Source organism: Perca fluviatilis, chromosome 8 (genome assembly GCF_010015445.1).
Source record: "Perca fluviatilis chromosome 8, GENO_Pfluv_1.0, whole genome shotgun sequence".
NCBI classification, from domain to species: domain Eukaryota; kingdom Metazoa; phylum Chordata; class Actinopteri; order Perciformes; family Percidae; genus Perca; species Perca fluviatilis.
This window is the reverse complement of record NC_053119.1, coordinates 33,028,423-33,050,858: the sequence shown is the minus strand read 5'-3', so window position 1 is coordinate 33,050,858 and position 22,436 is coordinate 33,028,423. Positions and strand designations below refer to the sequence as shown.

The window sequence follows — 22,436 nt, the reverse complement described above, 5'->3', positions numbered from 1 at the left end:
GGTTAAAGCCTTAAAAGAGTGGGAGATAAATAACAGTTTTAAGCTTGAAGGACAATGTAAGAATCCAAGAAAGTCTGTAAGAAGCCGCAACTCGATATTATGTCCGTAACATTTGGTGCAGTCATTGTATTTTCCTACTTATTTCAATGAAATTCATTGTAGACAACATTTTTGTACACACTGAGGCTGTCAAATCAAGAACAAGTTGTATTAATTGTATAATTTTTTTTTCTGGACACTTGTGGGACAGTGCAACCAGCTGTACAACACAACATTGACATACAGTACTGTATGTATAATAAGCTTGTAAAGCTTTAATGGCTAACTTGTTAACAAACAATTACCTATTTAAACACAACATTAGCATTCATTTGGAGTCCTGTTTCTGGCCACCTGATCAATATCAAAAGTCCAATATTCACTCTACTTTTAGTTCTGTTTTAGTTATGTTCCTTAAGGAAACATCTGGCTTTTTAGCTGCTAGTTGCTAACTTTATCAGTATGCTGTTTGGTGCTGTTCAGGTAGCATATAGTGGGTTTATAAGAACCGTTTTACTGAAAACAAGGCTAACATGAGCCTAAACTTAAACCGTAAATTTGCAGCCTTGAAACCAAAACAATGAGCTAAAAGATGCTATAACACTCTGTAGTTGAAGGGAACTGAAGAGTTGGGTTGCTCGTTTTCTCTGCGTTTGTCACTACCAGTGACATCTTTCACATTACACATACTCATTTTATCCATTCTTAATGTTAAAATATTGATTATAGCAGCTTAAATAAACCAAAGTCAAATCCATCACTATGTAGTATACTATTCTTTGGCATTTACTCATGTTGCTGTGACTTTAGCTGGTATTTAGCCACACTTGAAAATAATTAAATAAAAAAAAAAAGGAAATGAAGGAGAACAAAGGAGACAAAACCAAACAACACAAAACGAGTGGAAAAAAAAAATCAAGATTTATTTGTAAAGCACTTTCCACAAAATGCCCTGTAAACATGTTAGAGGGACTGTTAACAATAAACAATAAGTTTGCTAAAAATAAATAAATTAACTTTCTACAGTCCTATTTAGGTTAGTTTCCCATCTGCTTTGTGCGATGGCTGGAGTGTTAGAAAGGTTCTACCTCTAAAACAGACATATTAACTCCTCCTGCATCCACCAGCGCTGTCTCTATGGCAACAACTCCGCCAGGCTCTACAGCTGTCACGCTGTCTATACAGAAACAGCATTGCCACTGTAACGTGTACTTTTGGTCCGTTGCCGGGAGGAGGCTCAACCTTAATAATGCAGCACTCATTTTTGTGTGTGAAAAAAAAAAACTGAGGATGAAAAATAGACACTAGCAGTTCTGACTGTGATCTGCACATGTGCTCCTTCTGTACTTCACCAACATACACGCCCACATTTAAAAACAAACAAAAATGTCCTATTTCCCATTTCCTCTGTAGCATCTCTCTCCATAGACTGAAGCATATTGTCTGTCTGTCTGCTTATTAATCCCCACCTACCTCCACCCACATTGACTGCCAAACCCACACACAAATATCACAAAATGTGACAGAACATAACGGAAGATCGACGTGCTGAACAGTGAAACATTAAAAGGTAAATGTCACAGGTGCCTGTTAGTCCAGGCAGTTAAGCTTCATCTGTCTGTGTCTAAGAAGAACACATGAGAAACTGACACACACACACACACACACACACACACACACACACACACACAAACACAAACACAAAAGAACATCAAGTTTCCCACCACGGCTGGTCTGTTCTGCTTTAGACATAAACATGTAATGCAAGTACATGCCTGAACAGAAAAATGGAACTTATATGTATAGTTCTTCCTCCTTTCTCTGAGGGATTTAGTTCTTTTAGTTTTACTGTAAAAATGAGAAACACAAAAACACCTCTAACACACCAATATCTTCAATCAACTTCACTCACATCCTACAGCAGCATAGATGACTTTAAAACCACACTGGGTCACAAAAACAACAGAGAGCAGGGCTGAAAGTCGACACACACTGAGTAGTGTGCCATATGCCACACCGCCGACCAACGAACAACAACAGACAACACAAGACTTTTACCTAAAAGTGCGAAAGTTTTGTAATGACTGCAGGACCAAAGGTTTCCAATACATAGCTTAATGAATATCTGACAAAACTAATCTGGTTGCGACAACTCCAACTTTCACTCAACAGTTGGTTCCAGGAGATTAAAAGTGGAATCTTGCAGGATTATAAAAAAAAAAACTCCTGGTTGCAGAGGTTTAGACTTGGTTTACAGCTGTTTGCAGGTCAATGCCAAGGCTGACAGCCGACTCAGACACCACCGACAAATACTGCTACAGCTGACAGTTACTCCTTCATTAAGTAAGGCACAACTTGCAAAATTCAATAGGTTTCTGATGAGGGATGATATTTTACATTAATTTGTTCACAAAAAACAATTGAAATTCATTGTAAAAAAACCAATAACAAAGCATAACAACCTACAATATAGTAGTTAGTGACTAAGCATTGTCCATACTTCATCAGGTTCCTAACCGCACCCCGCAGAGTGTGTGTGTGTGTGTGTGTGTGTGTGTGTGTGTGTGTGTGTGTGTGTGTGTGTGTGTGTGTGTGTGTGTGTGTGTGTGTGTGTGTGTGAGAGAGAGAGAGAGTGGGGTGAGAGGGGTCAACAGAGATCAAGCTTCATCCGATGTCAGAGCCCAGAGATCAATGTTGGTGCAACCCGATTGGTCCCCGGCTGTAAGTAAAGGGCAGGGCCTTTTAGGTCGCCTGAGGCACCACCTCCATCACCTTCTGACACAAGGCTGTGGTCGAGGCTGCAAAACACACACACACACACACACACACACAACACACACACAGACACACACACACACAAACGAGGGGTGATTACCCACGATGTCAAGTAAAGTTACAGTTTCAGAAAGTCAAACATGCAAGGAGACAGGTGTTGTACTCACAGATTCCCTGCAGCATCCACTTGGGTTTGCCCTTCCACCACACGCCGATTAAGTAGAAAGGAACTCCGGTAGCGATGATGCCGAAGCCAATCGCACACTCCACTGGAGTCTTCCAGAAGGAGACGATGATGAGGAAGAGGCAAGCGAGCACGAAACTCACCGGCAGCAGAATATTCACCTGCAGCGAGAAGAAAAAGAGATTTTTAAACAGAAACTCTAAAAGATTCAGAATCATCAGACAAGGCGAGGAGTTCCACAGCTCCCCTTTCTTAAAAAGGAACAGCGCTACATTTTGGGGGAATGAGCTTAATCACCTTCTTGCTGGGAGTTATATGAGAAGACCGATACTATGGACTCTTGCACATAACCTCCCGTAAAACCACAATTTGTTGTTTTTACACTTTGGTGTTTTAAGGGATTGTTTGATTCATGGGTTAAGTTGTTAAGACATTTGGGCTCAAAGTAATCAGGTATTGTATCTGCTGAACCATAACAGACAACATTTGACAAACCAACCAGATTTAATTGACAAAGCACATCATGGCTACACTTCATCTGTATCAGTCTGATTTGTTTAATATGTAAATAGGAATTTCTTTCCAAATTATCTGTTAATGTCATGTAGTCATGGTTTTCAATAAATTGTTCATAAACCTTTGTTTGACTAGTTTATTACTGAACCCAGCCATCACCGCCGTGCCGTCACATCCTGCGCCACCCACCACAAGTGTATTCTCAACCTGTAGAAAACACTGATGGAGTTGTTCATATACTGTACAATTTATTTTCCTCTGTTGAAACAGGCCATAAAAGGTGTTCTATCCTGTTCTCCCTTGACACAGGTTTATCTTTGCCTTAGCACACTATAATGAGATAAAACAGCTACTTAACACCCCACCCAACAAAAGCCCCCAAGTCACAACTGACTAACCCAAGGCTCTTTAAAGAAAAAGCTATTTAGAGTGCAAAAAAGAACAAATTTGAATTTAATGTGATTGGAAACAGGTGTAGAAATGTCAAACGTTGATACGATCATAAGCCAGCAAGGAGCAACATTAGCATTAATTTGGAGTTATGTTATGCCACCTGATGAATGTCCAATATTAAGTCTTCTTTTGGCTCCATTTTTGGTCTCCTCCAACTCCAGAGGGAAATACCTGGATCTTTAGCAGCTAAATGCTCCACTGTGTTCCACAGGTAGTCGCTAACCTTCTCTGTCTGCTGTTCGGGGCTAGGCAGGTAGTGTGCAGTGGGCCAAAAATGACACAATGAAAAGTGAAGCAAAATAGTAAAGTTGCACGCTAGAAAACCCAAACAATGACTAGAAAGGCACCAAGATCGATCCCGTTCACGTTACACACTTTTTTTTGTGTGTGGCAGTTTTAGGCCTTTCTTGTTGATAGGACAGCTTAGACTTGAAAGGTGAGAGAGAGGGGGAATGAAATGCAGGAAAGGGCCGCAGTTCGGAACCAAACCCGTGCCTGCTGTGCCGAGGACTGAGCCTCTGCATGTGGGCGCACGCTCTGCCAGGTGAGCTACCCAGGCGCCTGCATTACACACATTAAAAATGTTTTTATTATAATAATATTGATTATAGCTGCTTTAAGTACTGTGTCAACATGTTTTTGAGGCAGTTTTAAATGGTTTAGACTAGACCTGTTAGATCCAATGAGGGTACATCTTAATGCTAAAGCATACCATGATATCTTAGACAATAGTGTGCTTTCAAGTTTGTGGCAACAGTTTGGGAAAGGCCCTTTCCTGTGTCACCATGAATTTGTCCCCATGCACAAAGCTAAGCCTATAAAGAAATGGTTTTCAGACTTTTGTGTGGAAGAACTTGACTTCAAACCCATTACAGCCATGGATGAATTGGAATGCCGACTGTGAGCCAAGCCTTATTGCCCAGTATTGGTGTTTGGACCTCACCACTGCTCTGTAGCAAAACCCTGCAGCCAGGTTCCAATGGGCTGCTGTCCAATAGCAGCAGACTAATGCCCACCAACAATCACCAATGAGTGGTATGGTCAGGTGACCACATACTTTTGGCTATGCAGACCTAACGTGAACTGAAGAGGTTATGAATCTACCAGGTTAATGATGAACAGAATCTCTTAAACAAAGATATGAATTAGTAAATCTAATCGTGTGATTCACTGGCAGCTCTGCTTCAGATCTGTTGAACAGCAGGAATGTGACAGACAAAGAAAGGAGAAAGAAATAGAGAGGCAGAGTGAAAGAGAGGGAGAGTGAAAGAGAGATAGAGGTCATTAGAGAGACAGTGCCACCACTGTCCCACCAGTCAGCCCCCACACACACACACACACACACACACACACACACACACACACACACACACACACACACACACACACACACACACTGCTGGGCCAATAGATATATCTGCCTCTTTCACTGTCCTGATAGACTCCGCCTCTGACACACAATGTTGTGCCAGCGAGTAGATGCGTAATATGGGACACAGACACACACACAGTATCACACACACGAGAGCTCACACACTCACATGCACAAACAACGTGCAACAATGGCACAATTCTGTTTTGGGAAGTCCTGCAGCAACTGGTCTAGTCAGGAGGAATAGTGCGCTTCCTCTTGTATGACACAGACACACACACAAGCAGGCCTCAACACCAGCTGACAAGCATCCAGCTTCGCTTCTGTCCTTTAATCTTTGATCAGTCTCTATTCATCTGAGCTCTGCTGAATGGATCTTTGTTGGCCGCATGAGACAAAGTAGAAACATGTCCTGCTGCCGAAGCTAACTCGACCAGAAGTGGATGGTGACAAACACTAAGTGAGACTTTGATGTCGCCTTGGACTCAACTGGCCGTTCATGTCCCTCTATGAACATCATCAGAAAGTCAGTAGAAAAGAAACATATTCATCCTTTTTCTCGTGTTCCGATTGATTGATTGCATCACGTTTGGCTCACCTTGATTGGTCGCTCCAGCTCCGGCTTCTTATAACGGAGCCACATCATCCCAATGATTGCCATGGCGATGCACAGCCAGTTGAAGAAGCTGAAGAAGTTTATGACGGAGAAGATGTCGTTGGAGAAGGCGTAGAGCAGCGTCATCAAGCACTGGAGATAATAGAAGAGAAGCAATTAGGTGTGCAGTGCAATAAAACCACTTATCACTGTTGTGTGTGACCCAGCAGCAAAACAGTTATTTGTTTACAGTGCAGTACAATGTTTACATCTACCCTATCCCACAGCAGCATTGCCCTAAAGGTGGATTTATGCTTCTGCGGGGGCTTTACACAGAGCTTTCGCCGTAACCTACGTAAGTGGCCTGCGTCATTCTAGCGTCTCTTTAAGAGAATAGCAGGGCCGGTGTGTGTGTGTGTGTGTGTGTGTGTGTGTGTGTGTGTGTGTTAGAGTGACGGGAATTAGCTTCGGAGCAAGTACCGACTGTCCCCTGTAGCAGGAAAAGTTGACCCTCTCCTTGATTTTCTGTTGTTTATGGAGAAGGAGAAATGTGGTGCTACCAAGCCACGGCCAAGCGGACCAATCGCAGTTGTTGCAGTCTGCGTCGCCGCAACGTGTGGTTACATTTTTGAGAGGTGCACGTCAGGCTACGGCGTAGGGTCCGTATCTCCACGTACCTACCCACAGCAGGAGCATAAATTGGTCTCAGTAATTCATAATCACTGTATACCAGTGCAGTGGTACCCTTCTGATTTAAAGACTCAATAGACATTTATTTAATTAGCTTGACTCATAGTGTAAGATGTCTGTGTTTTAGCGTAGATTGAATTTGAAAAGAAATAGTACATACAGTGAATATGAGTGAGGGCAGCGGTGTCAGCAGGGTGGGGTGGATCATTGACAGCAGACTGGGCAGGTGACCCTCCCGGGAACCAACGAAGAATAACCTGAGAGGGAAGGAAGGACATGGATGTTTTTGAGCTCTCAATCTTTTCAAAAACCTAGTCAAATAGTCTACATATACTTAAATGTTTCTGGGTTTTTCGTTTGGGTGTTTGTGTGTGTGTGTGTGTGTGTGTGTGTGTGTGTGTGTGTGTGTGTGTGTGTGTGTGTGTGTGTTTGTGTGTGTGTGTGTCACATTCCATTCAGTAAAAACCCTGGACAAAGCCTCTCTCATGTGTTTCAATTGGTATCATAACTTTGTATCTTAAATTGTAACATTGTTTTCCTTTGTGAGGAACCCTCCTTTCCTCTGGAGCCTCTTTCTTATCGTTCTACTCTCAGGTCTTAAGAAGTGAATGGAGCGATTGTTAGAAGATGTGCATATATCAAATGTATCACAGAGCCTTTCAGCTACAGGACCTCAGAGTGTGGATGGATCCCTCATCTACAGTTCCATGGAGAGAAATAGAGCAAAACCTCACTGGAAGTCTAAGACTGCAAGATCTTGCCTTTGCAGGTGTGCGTCCAAAAAAATGTATGCTAGCCTATGGCCCTATTATCACCAACCCATTGACCAACTTTAAACAGGTGGAGGAGCAACTACGCTACACTAATAAGTGACATCTGAATATCCCAATATGGCACAATGCACACTTAATGTCTGGTAAGAAAACCCTTTGCTTGTAACCAGTGGAGTAACAGAGGTACAGTGCCTTGAAAGTATTCGCCCCTGAACGTTTTGACCTTTTGCCACATTTCAGGCCTCAAACATAAAGATATAAAACTGTAATTTTTGTGAAGAATCAACAACAAGTGGGTCCCAATTATGAAGTGGAACAAAATTCATTGGCTATTTCAAACTTTTTAACAAATAAAATGAAAGGTGGGTGCAAAATTATTCAGCCTTTACTTTCAGTGCAGCAAACTCTCTCCAGAGTTCAGTGAGGATCTCTGATGATCAATGTTGACCTAAATACTAATGATGATAATAGAATCCAGTGTGTGTAATCAAGTTCGATAAATCATCTGCTCTGTGATAGTTCAGAGGCGTGTAAAGCGAGAGAGATCATGAAGAACAAGGAACACACCAGCAGGTCCGAGATACTGTTGTGGAGAAGTTTAGCCGGTTGGATACAAAAGATTTCCCAGCTTTACATCCCAAGGAGCACTGTGCAAGCGATAATATTGTGGAGGAGTATCAGACCAATACATCACGGGACCCGCCGTCCCTCTAAACTTTCAGCTCATACAAGGAGAGACTGATCAGGGATGCAGCCAAGAGGCCCATGATCACTCTGGATGAACTGCAGAGATCTACAGTGAGGTGGAGACTCTGTCCATAGGACAACAATCAGTGATACTGCACAAATCTGGCCATTATGGGAGTGGCAAGAAGAAAGCCATTTTTAAAGATATCCATAAAAGTGTCGTTTAAAGTTTGCCAAAAGCCACCTGGGAGACACACCAAACATGTGGAAGAAGGTGCTGTGGTCAGATGAAACCAAAATCGAACTTTTGGGCAACAATGCAAAACGTTATGTTTGGGTAAAAGCAACACCGCTCATCACCCTGAACACACCTCCCACTGTCAAACATGGTGGTGGCTGCATCATGGTTTGGGCCTGCTTTTCTTCAGAGGAGAATGGTTAAAATTGATGGGGATGGATGGAGCCAAATACAGGACATTCTGGAGAAATGTGGAGTCTGCAGACCTGGATGGACGTAGATTTGTCTTCCAACAAGACAATGATCAAACATAAAGCAAAATCTACAATGGAATGGTTCACAATAACACATCCAGGTGTTAGAATGGCCAAGTAAAGTGACTGATCAATCGAGAATCTGTGGAGAACTACTGTGTTCACAAAGTCTCCAACCTCACTGAGCTCCGGAGCTGTTTTGCAAGGAGGAATGGGCAAAATGTCAGTCTCTCGATGTGCAAAACTGATAGAGACATACCCCAAGCGAATTTACAGCTGTAATCGCAGCAAAAGGTGGCGCTACAAAGTATTAACTAAGGGGGCTGAATAATTTTGCACTCATATTTCAGTTTTTATTTGTTTAAAAGGTTTGAAATATCCAATAATTCGTTCCACTTCATGATTGTGTCCCACTTGTTGTTGATTCTTCACAAAAATTACAGTTTATATCTTTATGTTTGAGGCCTGAAATGTGGCAAAAGGTCGAAAAGTTCAAGGGGGAATACTTTCAAGGCACTGTATTTATACTTTAGACCAGCTATTCAATGAGAAATGTATGTTGAGTTTTGAAGACCTGAGAGCTAATTTTGAGGTCCCCAGGACATCCTTCTACTTGTATCTTTGTTTAAGATCAGCCCTAAAATGTTATAGAGTGCCATGGGGAAACAGACTTGAGGCGCAACCAGTCATTAAATGGTTTTTTGATTTCCCTATGAGAGGATCAGTGTCCAAGATTTATGCTAAACTGATGCAAGTATCCATAGGAGAACTCCCAATAGTAAAGAAATGGGAAGGAGAGCTGAGCCGTGAGGGGAACGCAATTAATTGGGAGACAGTTTGGGACAATATTTTCCACTGTTCCAAGAACACAAACCACCAGTATATCCACTTCAACATAGGTCATAGGACATATTGGACTCTTCAGAAGAGATGCATCTCGAAAGCCATTCCCACTCCCTATTGTACGTTCGGTCAACCTGAACAAACTGGAACTTTCCTACACATGGTCTGGGAGTGTGAACAGGTGCATGAGTTCTGGAATAAAACAACATCAATAATATCTGATGTGATAGGATATCTAATCCCTACTGACCCGACTGTTTTGTTGCTTAATGAGGACTCTAAATTACACCTGCTTGGGAGACAGAGGAAAATCTGGCTAGCCGGCTCAACTGCAACCAAGAAAATGATAGCTCAATGCTGGCTCCCCCCTCCCCCCACTCACTTTGTATAAAACTGTGGTTGGCGTATTTTCTAGACATAGTTATGCTTGAGCTCTCTACAGCAAGGATTAACAAAGCCAAATCATCAACTATCAACCTATGGAAAAGCGCAGCAGCGCAAATATCAGATTTAGTGACCTCAGTCTTACACAAGAATTAGAGGAGAGTGATTAGGCAAGGTGTGATTTCTGTTTGTTTGTTTTTCTTTCTTTTTTTCTTGAGACCGCAGAGGGTGGGGGGTGGGAGAGGGTTTTTGTTCTTGTTCAATCTGTGTTTATCTGTTCTGTGCACCATCTGCTATTGCCTGTTACACGTTGTGGAATTTGTTTTGTATGTCTGAATGTGCCAATAAAAAAAAAAGAAAATGTATATATCCTTGTGTGTCTCATTAAACCTTTAAAACATTGTTAAATGAACCCTGCTTTGTGTCACTTTGTTTTCCGAGCTAGCCACTGCTTTTCAGAATCAACTCACAGAGGACAAGCCAGTAGATGATAGGATACGAACCACAAAACAATTGTGGTTGGATTGTGTTGTTTAGCAGTGTGTGTTACCTGGATGATGTGAACAAGGAGCCGTTGACAGATCCAAAGCAGGACAGACCTACAAACACCGGGATGATCCATGCCATCGGACCCAGGTGGTAGTTCCCAAAATCCTGCAACATGTCATTACAGCCCAATTCTTATCTGGCATTAACATCCGTCCTGAGTGACTGGATCACAAGTGGAAAGCTCTGTGAAACCTCTTAAGTCAAGTTAAGCAACAAAGTAGGTCCAGTCACACCAGGAAGTGGCACACCAAAATTCATCAACTCCAGGTTCACACAGTTTATTCAAAATAAGTATTTGTCCCATCGACTTCTGTCTAGTAACTGCAACAGAATATTGCTCTTCTGTGGAAAGACTTATACTCAGACAGAGGAGTGTTAAATAAAAGCAGGGTTCAACAATAAAGGTTGCGCGATGGCCCAGGGCAAGTAAAACGCCCAGTTTTTTTTTCTGTCAGTTTTTTCCCATACATAGGTTTTACTTGGGTGCACCTCCCAGGTAGATAACATCCTAATTAAATTTTTTTTCCCAATCAACAATGTATTTTTTACAGCGCACCCAGACCAGCGGCCTCCAGCCCCTAACCCCTTATGAAGTCGTAGAAATGCCGCGGTCACACTGCTGTGAAAGCTCCCTGAACGTCATTTATCAGAGTTCGGTTGTTACCCCTGTCCGCGGTAGTCTCCTCCACTCTATAGCTTTATAATGGAGCTAATCGTCGCTAACTGAGCCTTCAGTTCCCATTCTCCGTGCCTGAATCCATGTATTTATGGACTTGAGCCCGAATAAAACCCGAGATTTTACTAAGTTGGCTGTAAAAGTTTTAAACTACAACTCAGAGTTGTTTGAATGACAGAAATCTTCAGATTAGATCTTAAAGAATGCAACAAGGACATAGCTATAGTAGCCTACAAAACAGTGTGTTTACGATCCCAAAACACTGATTAAAACACTTTAAAAAATGAACAAAGCTCTAACAAAAAAAAGGAACTTTAGATAGCCTTAGTCATATATAATTTAACAGGAATTGGGAGGAGACAGTGTTGAGATTTTTATTAACGTAACTTTTTATATGGATCATGGTATTAAGGTTAAGTTACATATAATAGCCTATTTGGGCTCCAGGTATTCAGGTATTTAATCTGCTGAACCATAACATTTGACAAACCAATTAGATTTAATTGAAAAAGCACATCAGGGCTACACTTCATCTGTATCACCTTTTAGTCTGATATGTTTAATATGTAAATAGTTATTTATTTCGAAAGTATCTTTTGATGTTATGTAGCCTATCATTGTTTTCAATAAATAGTTCATATACCTTCGTTTGACTAGTTTTTACTGAACACAGCAATCGCGCCACGCCGTCACATCCTGTGCCACCCACCACCACAAGTAAATTCTCAACCTGTGGGAAACGCTGTATATATATATATAGCTATTTTGATTTATATTACTTTCCTTATTTACCTGTACAATTGCTGTCTTTGTGCTGCTGCAACAATTGCATTTCCCCACTAGGGATCAATAAAAGTTCATCTGATCTTGTGATTTAAGTAACTGATCAATGATGTTCCAGGAACGCATTTACAATATCTGGGTCTGTGTTTTAAACTTCAAAAGGTTAGAAAACAGCACAAATCTATCGACTGCATTTGGCAGCCTTCATACAAAGAAAGTAGTAGTCGCAGAAAGTAAGTGTGTGCACTCACCACAGCCACAGCCTCGGAGCCGAGCATCTGCTCAGGGGAGAGGGTGGTGAAATATGCCAGGTTGGTCAGAACGTACACTATTGTCACTATGGGCAGAGAGATGATGATGGCACGGGGAAGGTTTCTGAGGAAGATGCACAAACATTCTTAGTTACAACTCAGATTACAATGACAGACTTTCAATCAATCACTCTTCTGCAAACAAGTCTGTATTTTATTATAAAAGAAATAAAAGTCACTCATTAATACTCACTTGTAAGGCTCAATCATCTCCTCTGTGACAAAATTCAAGTAGTTCCTGTAAGCAGAAGACGCAACAATCAGAGACATAGTACGTATCAAAACAGATTTATACCATGGTCTGAGTGAATACTCTATTGTGATTGGCTGCAGGGTGTGCATTGAACAGTGATATAGGACACCTACTAAGGAGTTCCGGTGAAACTGATTGTTTACCGTTCAAAATGAATGCGCTACATTAAATGGTGAATGATTGGTGACTTTAAATCTTGCAAGCATAACGTTAGCTTTCTGGCTCGCAGCTGAGCCAAAGGGTTCTATGAGCTGAGCGGACCAGAAATATCTCCCGTTGCCAGATCGTATCTAAGGTCCATCCTATCTACTGGAGTCGTGAACAACGTTTCCATTGCATCAGAACCTTATAGGATGGGAATGAATGTTCCCGGTAATAGTCAAACCCTCAGGGGTTACCAGGGAAACAGAATTATTGTTGGAAAAAACATTTTTATTTTTATAAGGGGGTTAATGCCATTCAAGGTGTCCACTTTTAGGTAATTAATGGACTCAGGCGGACGCAACACTGCGTGGCGGACAGTTCAGGCCTCCCCGTCGTCCATTAATTCCTGATAATGGACATCGTTGGGCATTAACCCTTACATAATGCCCACTGTGCAAATATAACGTATGTAGTGTATACTGTATATTAATCTATGAGTGGAAAAGTATGGCAGATAAGTTGAATTTTCCCAAACTGCATTAAAAACAAGAAAATTATACTTTATTTAGACAAAGAAAGCTATTTTTAGATAAACAGATAAATCTTTATTGTCATTACATTTACACAACGAAACTTAGTTGGAGCAATCCAGTTTTTTTTTTACAGTGAAAAGACAAGAAAGATGGAAGAAGGCAAAAATACTAGGAAGCAGGCTGGGTGAAAATTCATTATTATGGCTAATGGACATTCAGTGGAGTCCTACCTTGATGATAATGTCCTTTATTATTGTTTATAAATAAATGAATATTGTTATGTTATTGATTAACAGAATGGTGTAGTCAAGTAATGATCAATGGTTACATTTGTCCATTTCCATAATTCCACCATGAGGGGTCACTAACTCAGCAGGACTAACATTTGTATACGCCTATATTGGAAACTGGATAGTGAACAAGCAGCGCAGTGGCTTACAACCTGATCACACAGGTAGGTCGATGTGTTAACTCACCAGCCACCGTAGGCAAACAGACCGCTGTAGAGTGCCAGGCCGATGCTGCCAAACTCATATTTGGACCCCTTGAAGGAATTTTCTGGAAGAAGTCGGTCCGTGTTACCTGGAGAAAAACAGGGAGAGAAAAAAATCGGTTAAGAAAACAACAAAAGTCCCCAAAACCATCTATCTGCATTATTGCTCTGCAGGCAAGTTTACCAGTCAGTCTGGAGAACCCAAAATGTGGAACAATAAAGGACACAAAGATCTGTAGTTGCCCAACACACAATAAAAAGCATTTGGAGGGGAGGGATAACGTTCAGCTTAAATCTGTCTCGGTATGTGGATCAGGGAAGGACTGCAGAATGTAATGGAGGTAAGACTGAGACGCTCAATAAGTGACCCAGACTGTGGCGCGGCTCTGCGGATTGACCTGAGGCATGCACACAACAGACAAACAAAAGGGACTACAAAAAAGAGAAAGAGACACATACAAGTTTTATTGCCTTGCTTAAAAGGGCAGAGCAACAGTAGTCGAGGGATGGGACAGTATTACTATTTGACTACTAATTTATCAGCTGATTTATGACATTTTGGCCACAGCCCCTCTTAGCTGACCTCCAGATTGCTGCTGGTTTTAGGGGGATCTGTGCCACATTCCTGACGGAGCTGCTCCCCACAACAAGCGCACACATTCTCAGACACAGCAACGGTTGCTAAACCAACAGCCTGGGGCCATGTTGTTACTGGGAGGGTTAGCCCTAAGCCAGTGTGTAGCGTGGGAAGCGCCCAATTACTGCACTGTCCGTGTTACTAACTGCCCTCCTACAACAAACAGGCTGATGTGTGACGACAGCATCCTAAAATGACGTTGCCACACCCGGTCAGTGCTGCTCTACATACCAGCCTGACGGGAGCTGTGCTGGGGGTCTCTGGGTCCTGGTCTGTACCATCTCTAACGGTGTTCAACGTAAAAATTGTACTTGCCCAAAGTCAGTTTTTACTGGGCCTTTTACAGAATGGGATGGGTTTTGATTTCTTTTTTCAAAAAAAAAAAAAAAAAAACACGTCAAAAAAAAAATCTGAAAAAATGTCAAACTTCGAAAAAGAAGCGTAAAAAAATAAATTAAAAAGATGTGTTGAAAAGACGCGAGGAAAAAAAGTGTCAAAAACATGTAAAAAAAAAAAAAAAGCATCAAGCACTGACTCAATTCTTGATTGGCCAACAGCACATTAAATAAAATCATTCAACAAGTGTTCTCTCTATAGCTGAGGTTCCGTATGGTTGTTTCAACTTGTTAATACAAGCACAAAAAGGTTTCCATCAGTTACGTTGAAGTAATTAAGGCGTCTTCCTCAATGTAAAAAAAGATTTTTTCAAAGGCCAGATTAGTGCGAGTTGTTGGGTGTCTGCTATTATTGGCTAATCTGTTGTTATCAAATGTCAATAAAATATTGAGCGATATCGTCACAGTATCCTAAAGTCCAAGGTGTTTTCTTCATACTAAAAGTCTTGTTTTGTCTAACCAACAGTCCAACAGAGAAGCTGGAACCAATGAATGTTTGGCCTTTCTGCTGGAAAAAAAATATTCTTTGACAATTAATTAATTAATTAATTAATTAATTAATTATCAAAATATCAGATTAATGTTCTGAATGTTTTAACTCTACATACTCTCTAAACACTTATGAATAGTGCTGGGTATTGTTAATAAATTTGCGATACCTATACCGTCTGTTTGACAGAAGCACTCACATCATTTTATAGTTTAGATGTCTCATTCAAATATCGAAGTTGTTTCCCACACTGCAGGTTTATCTAAGGGGTGACATGTGACTAGAATGTGTTAGAATGGTCGTCTTAAAACCACAAGATTGGCGGTTCGATCCCAGGCTCCTCCGGCCACATGTCAAAGTGTCCCTGAGCAAGACACTGAACCCCAAGTTGCCCCCCAGATGCTGTAAAAATAGCTGTTCACTGCTTCTAATACAGTACTTAGGATGGGTTAAAATGCAGCAACAGAATTTCACTACACTGTACTGTGTATGTGACGATTTATAAAGTTTGTTTAAGATCTCATGTGACTATCATACTGAAGTGTATGATAGTACACTTCAGTATGAATATGCCTTGGTTGCCCATTTCTTTACACACATATACACACAACTATTGTTCAGGGCTGTCTGCCTCCAAACTTAAAGCTCACCTCACCTCTGTGAGGCTTGAGCCTGATTGGTTCCTAACCTTTATAGCTTTTTTTTGGTGGTACAGTCTGAGTCATCGCTGACTCATGCTTGTATTCCTCCTTCAACCCTGTTCTGCCCAGCCTTTATTTTGTAAGAGGAGGACTCTGTATTAGAAAATAATGTCTGGTAGACAATCACAACTATGTCATCCTCCAATCATCTTTTTGTCAACTTTACGCTTGCACTGCAATTTACTGCTTTATTCCTTCTTCGGTTACTCCTAGATCACTTTCCACAACATTGGTCAGGAAACACTCAGAGCTGCGATGAACAGGTCACATGATACCAGTGCCAGGCAGCGAAAGTGAGACACACACACACACACACACACACACACACACACACACACACACACACACACACACACACACACACACACACACACACACACACACACACACACACACACACACACACACACACAATTAAATATGCATAAGCACAAGTCTCGGTTGCCCAAGCTGTTCCAGAAAGTGGCAGATTGTATCGAGGACAATGCATGGAACATAATGACAATGGCACAACAGGTACAAGCCTGTATATTTTATTTATTAATTTTATATATTTTCCAGATGGGAAGATCAACACCACCCTAATGGATGTGCAATAAGTATTAAAGCAAGAGCTGGGAGGCGATTAGCTTTGCTTAGCATAAGGACTGAAAACAGCTAGCCTAGGTCTGTCCAAAGTGAAACGGAATGTGAATAATGATTTGTGGTTTTCCTGCTCTATCTATCTCTTGGCAAACAACAGTTGTATCCCTCTAACTCCTTCAGAGTTTCTGTTCGTGTAGAAATTAAATATACATTTACATTTTGTTAAATAGTAAGCTCGAGGTTCAGGGAGGTGTATTTTTAAACAATTTTTAAGTGAGCCAGGCTAGCCCCTTCCCCCCACTTCCAGTGTGTATGCTAAACTGGGCTAATCGGCTTGTTTCTCTCGCTTCATGCTTACTGACGTGAGAGTGGTTTTATCTTCTCATCTGACTCTCAGAAAAAGAAATCGCGAAATGTCCTAACTATTCTATTAAACAAACAATATCTCATTCTCCTAATGTGTTTTCATTTTTGTCATCTTTGCATAGAATGGTCATGGCCTCAGTCCCAGAGGTATAGCCATGTTGAGCATGTGAAAGTAATATTCACCTATGAATTACAGTGAAAATACCTGGATGGAAAGGGTTTAATAGAAATGTGGACAGAGCAGAACCTAAACAAAAATCACATGTACAGTTTAAAGGATAAGAAAGGTTGCGTCATTTGTAGCATTGAGAAGCAGTGATTGGTTGTGCTGAGCTAAGAAAACCATTTAGAGGATTACTCATAGCCCTAATTCCCTACTTGCTGCAAAAACAAAGGAAATGGGCTAGAATAACAAATGACTACCCTTCATGTTTTAAAGATATTGGGTGTACATGGGGAATATGGACAAGAAACTCACTTTATGTGGATTAGGCTCAGTCAACAGCAAATCAAAGGCTGTTGGGGTGCTTGGCAATGACTGAGTTAACATTCCGTTCAAAGAGATCGTAGATCAGGTAAAGGCAAAGGCATTACATGGACTACTCTTAAGACTGAAATGAATGGAGTTCTCCACGTTTCAGACCCACTGAACAAGCACAGAACTTTTACATGGGGCAGAAAATATTCTGTAAGTATAACTGTGTATGTGTGCGTTTTATCAAATAAACCATGTAAGTATCAGATAGATAAAGAATAATGAGAACCAAATTCCTGCATCACAGATAGACTGTGACGAGAAGAAACTGAAGTAAATCAGGGGTAAGTTTACATGGCTGGTCAACAAGCTCAGTCTCTGTGAGTGTTTCACTTCCAAACAGTGTGGGCAAGTGCCCGATTAAGAAGGTAGGGGTTTACTGCAGCTAGGCTAATCAGATAACACTGTTCTCTAATCTGAGACACCAGCAGACTCTGACCTTATGAGCTCCGTGAAAAAAAAAAAAAAAAAAAACAACACAACACACACACACACACACACACACACACACACACACACACACACACACACACACACACACACACACACACACACACACACACACACACACACACACACACACACACACACACACACACACACACACACACACACACACACACACACACACACACACACACACACACGCACGCACGCACGCACGCACGCACGCATCCCCATTATTCAATAAGGGGGAGCAAAGTTATAGTTTTGCTACTACACTTTGTCTTTTTAAAAATAAACTTATTGTCATACAGTCCCCGCAATCAGGTGATTATATTTCAGCAGTGTACATCAATGATCATTTTACAATTATTAGCAACTGACAAAAAAGTAAAATTCACACATTTTTGGACCAACCTTTGAGTTGGTTCAGTCAAACCCGTTGCCAATTGTATGCCAGTGCATGCTTTGGCTGTCAATCAACACAGGAGTTAACAAAGGTAAGAAACCTGCCATTTATTTTAACTGCGATCATGGACTGAAAATAGAACAGAGGACAAAAATAGGCTAGCGTTTGCTGAATGAACCGGCTTGGCCCACTGACTCCAGACAAACTTTAAATTAGCTAAACGTAGGATTGTACTGTCGCCAAAATGCCAAACCGATTTGCAAGTAAACTTGAGCTAACTTTTCCCAGCTCTTAGAGTGGACAGCTGTAAGTGTGTTCACACCTGGCAGTAGAACGTGACTCCAAATGAGTCTTGAGTAAGCACTTTGATTAGATCTCACTTCCCTGCTCTGTTTGCAAATAAACACGTACATAATGTGGTGTGAGTGATCGGATCTCAATGCGTCCCCAATGCATCCTGGGTACAATCACACTGTACTTAGAACTGCCCACATGTGATTGGATCACACAGATCAGATTCCAATCAGGTAAAAATGGGGCCTAAAACTGTCAACAAGACTGGAGAAGATGACCATAAAGCCGCTATGTGTGACGTCATATTAGAAAAAATTGAAAAGTGAGAGTTCAGAAAAGTGGGAAATCTGAGGTTTTTGGTTTTTAAAATATGTTTACCTCATTATTCTAAGCTTTGGCAACATTTAATATGAACATCCGACATTGTAACATTATGGATATGATGTTTTTTTAAAGGATTATTCCTGTAATGTAACCCATTGATTAAATTCCCCAACTTTTCCGGTCTAGAAACAACACTCCAAATGATGAACTTATTTCAGATATTCAATAACTAGTAAACAGCCTGTGTTATATCTTTCTTCTGAATCACATGGCTGATTAAACAATAAATACTCTAAAACAGAACTATGAACCACTCAAAACCCTCCACTCCAACTGCTAAGGAGCAGCCAGAGAGGACGGCAGCAATGCAGGGAAGACAACCGGTCAGGTGAGTCTGTTGATGTAATCACAGCCACGCACCCAGTCTTTGTTTAAAGCTAGATAATCTGAGGTGTCTCGGATAAACAGCTATTAGAGGCACTATCATGACAAAGATTGTTGTGAAAGATTTAGGAATGCCATGAGGCTAAAGATGTTAGAAAAGCTCACTTTTGAAATAGCACACTAAAGGCCTAGAATTACAAATGAGTAGATTTACTCTTCATGCTCCAGGCAGCTATACACCTAAACAGGTATTAGGCAGTCAGGGTTTGCATTCAATTTATGTGGATTAAGATGATTTAAAGAATAAAAAGGTGGATACAGTCTCTGCTTCTACTGAAAAAAAAAATGGAGAAGGATCAGTTAGTTGAGATGGGCTCCAGCTTGATGCTAGAATTGAGGGAGGACAGACAAAAGAACATTTTTGAAAAACAAAGTTAATAGCAATTTATCATGGGAAAGGGTGATCCCTCTACAGATTTGGGACACAGTGGTGCGAATTTCATGTGCCTGTTTCAGAAATAAATAAGTACTCAATTTAACAAAAAAAAAATCAACAAATTAGTTCAAGTTCATTTTAATTTCTACAGTCACTGATATGATGTACATTGGCCTGAGGATGACTGTAAATTAATCAAATGTGATCTTAAGAAACCCTAATGAACTTAATTAGATGGTTTTGCTACGCTACACTCTACCAGTCCACTGTTAGTGGTGTGTTGTGGCCTCAGACATTAGCTATGAGGTACATTTAAACATTTTAAATAACCAAAGGTTACTTTTGTCTAAACTTTGTTGTTTTGTTTAAATACTTAATAATGTTCAAGGCCTTATTGTTTGGTTGTAGCATTAATGAATTAAAAAAGTCAACATACAATGTCCAGCTATCTGTTTGATTCCAATTCCTAACTTGAGCCCTCACCAACAGCATGTTTCACACTGCTGAAAAATAGAATAGGAAAAGACGTTTATATGTCATTTTGACACGAATATATATTAAATAAATGACATTTTTATGTTTGAAAGTCTCTAGGTTTTGACATACAGGTAAATGCAGATATAAATGTAATTTAAAAATAATAAATAATTATCAATTTTCAAATATTGCACCTGTCAATACAGAACAAAATATTCTGTAGCCTATTTTGCCGTCAATACTGCCGATGTTGTCTTTGCTGTAATCAAATCAGTATATATTTATGTTTAACATGAAGTATACGACTGCTTGAGTGCAGTTTATCAATGGGAAAACTACACAGAAAAAAATGTGAATTAGCAGGTCTTTGAATTTACAAAAATGAATTTAGAATATGCTACACAATTCATTTATATTCCTTTCAAGAACATGGTTCAATCACGTAGACTTCAGTTGTTTTTGAAGAATGTTAACTGTGTGGATTCCTTTTGCGTTGATTTAAATTGATTGAATTGAACATTTTAAATTCATTCTACAGCAGCCATGTGTTGTCTCCGACACGAAAAAGTAAGTTAACATCAATCAAAATAATTTTTGTTCATGTTTATAAAAGCGACATTTTCATTAAATTTATGTTTTTTTGTACTGCATGTAGCAGTTACAAAAGTCCTTCAACTTATGCATAAATTTAGATAAATATATTGGTTTTCTTATAACTAAGTTAGCTAATAGAGCTCAACAGTCCCAACCACAGCGGGTTCCAGAAGTAAAAATACAATGCAATTTCTCCATTGACAAATTGGAGTATAAGCCATAAAATGGTAACCGTCGATGGTAGACTCAAAACCAGCATGCCGACGTGACTAAGCGATTCTATATGCTCATATAGACGCCAAAAATCAATTGTTTTGAGATAAACGTCTTTTATTCGCGATGTCTAGGATAAGTACTTAATTACCCACAACAGTGAACAATCCCACAATCCCACAGTGATGCCTCCGATTGGTGGAACTCATGCTGGTGAGGAGGGGGAGAACGGGGAGCTGCCTGCACGATCCGTCACAAGGATTTACGACACTGCACGAATCGTGATCTGTTCCACGCTTCTGCCGTTAGTCTCCGCCGGGAAGCTAACGTTAGTTTAGCTAACAGCTAATTCGGCTAACCGCTAGCTGACAGCTTGAGTCAGTCTAAAATAACGTTAACTCAAAATAAACACTGGGGAAAGCAGGCTACAGCTGATGTAACAGCCGTTATATTTTACCGGTTATTTTCAGGTTTTATTTTGAGGGTCTTTTAAAGTTATCACATGCTGTCTCAGCTAGCGGTTAGCCAAATTAGCTGTTAGCTAAACTAACGTAGCTTCCTTTATTCAGTGGTGCGCGGTGGTTTATGGGATGAGTAGTTCCTTCGCTCTGAAATGACGATATGTACACAGTCTTGTACCTTTGACTTTTTTGGGATTTTCTGTTCGTTTTTTCACTCGAAATGGTACGTTGTATGCTTATGAGTCATGTACCATCTGGTTAGCCTAGGGCATGGTCTAAAACTCTTTATGTACGGATTTTTCCAGATGTCAATGGGAGAAATTAATGGGAAATTTACTTCCGGAACCCAAGGTCTCTCAGAGGAGGGGCAGGATTGTTGAGCTCTATACCATCACTAACTACTTAGTTTAGCATTAATAATTGTGTTTCTCTGCTGATCAACCCCCACCCCCCCGACACCCCTGACGGTCCCGCTCCTAACAATGGTATTTCAATGTAGCTAACGTAACGGTAATGGCAGCCGGTGAAGAGGAGCCAGTCAGCCTCAATTTCCCCAAGCTTGATCCTCCGCCTCCACCTCGGGGAGAATGAATGTTAGTAAAGTAGTTGGGTTTTGTTTGCAACATTTCCATTACATTGATGCTGTTGTAACGTTACTTTATGTAACAATTAAAAAAGTCTGTTGAGTTGTTTGGGCATTACGTTATAAATATAAATAAATTGGTTTGCTAATAGTTAAGGTTAGCTAGCTAATACCACCACTAGCTTACTACTTAGTTTAGCATGTATAATTGTGTTTCCCGACAGAGTGTGTGTGTGTGTGTGTGTGTGTGTGTGTGTGTGTGTGTGTGTGTGTGTGTGTGTGTGTGTGTGTGTGTGTGTACACAGTTGTATGTTGAAATGATTTGCATTGACAAAAAAGGCAGAGTCAGAGTTCAGTACTCAAAATTGTCTGTAAAAAAAAAAAAATCCTGAGGAATAAACACAAAGAGAAATTTTTTTCACAAACTCTTAAAATTGTTTTCATAATGGCTTCACAAGGGATGACCGTTGGCCTGTTGGTTTATCGTTGACAGCTCAGTCTTTACTAAAGGAGCCTTTTTTCTAGAGAGCAAACTTTTGCTTTGTTTGCAAAAGGTTATTTCC

The 22,436-nt window shown here is 40.5% G+C and overlaps 1 protein-coding gene across 1 annotated transcript in view; it reads right to left on the bottom strand.

The window, feature by feature from the left end:
• Positions 1-941: 941 nt before the first annotated feature.
• Positions 942-22,436, bottom strand: part of slc7a5 (solute carrier family 7 member 5) — a 31,523-nt gene continuing 10,028 nt past the window's right edge. The window contains exons 3-10 of the mRNA XM_039809022.1: positions 13,529-13,634; positions 12,316-12,360; positions 12,063-12,186; positions 10,354-10,457; positions 6,785-6,881; positions 5,938-6,087; positions 2,982-3,159; positions 942-2,837 (exon numbers count right to left, since the gene is read on the bottom strand). Coding sequence (XP_039664956.1) covers positions 2,782-2,837; positions 2,982-3,159; positions 5,938-6,087; positions 6,785-6,881; positions 10,354-10,457; positions 12,063-12,186; positions 12,316-12,360; positions 13,529-13,634 — 860 coding nt within the window. The 3' untranslated portion in view covers positions 942-2,781. The remainder of the gene's footprint in view (positions 2,838-2,981; positions 3,160-5,937; positions 6,088-6,784; positions 6,882-10,353; positions 10,458-12,062; positions 12,187-12,315; positions 12,361-13,528; positions 13,635-22,436) is intronic.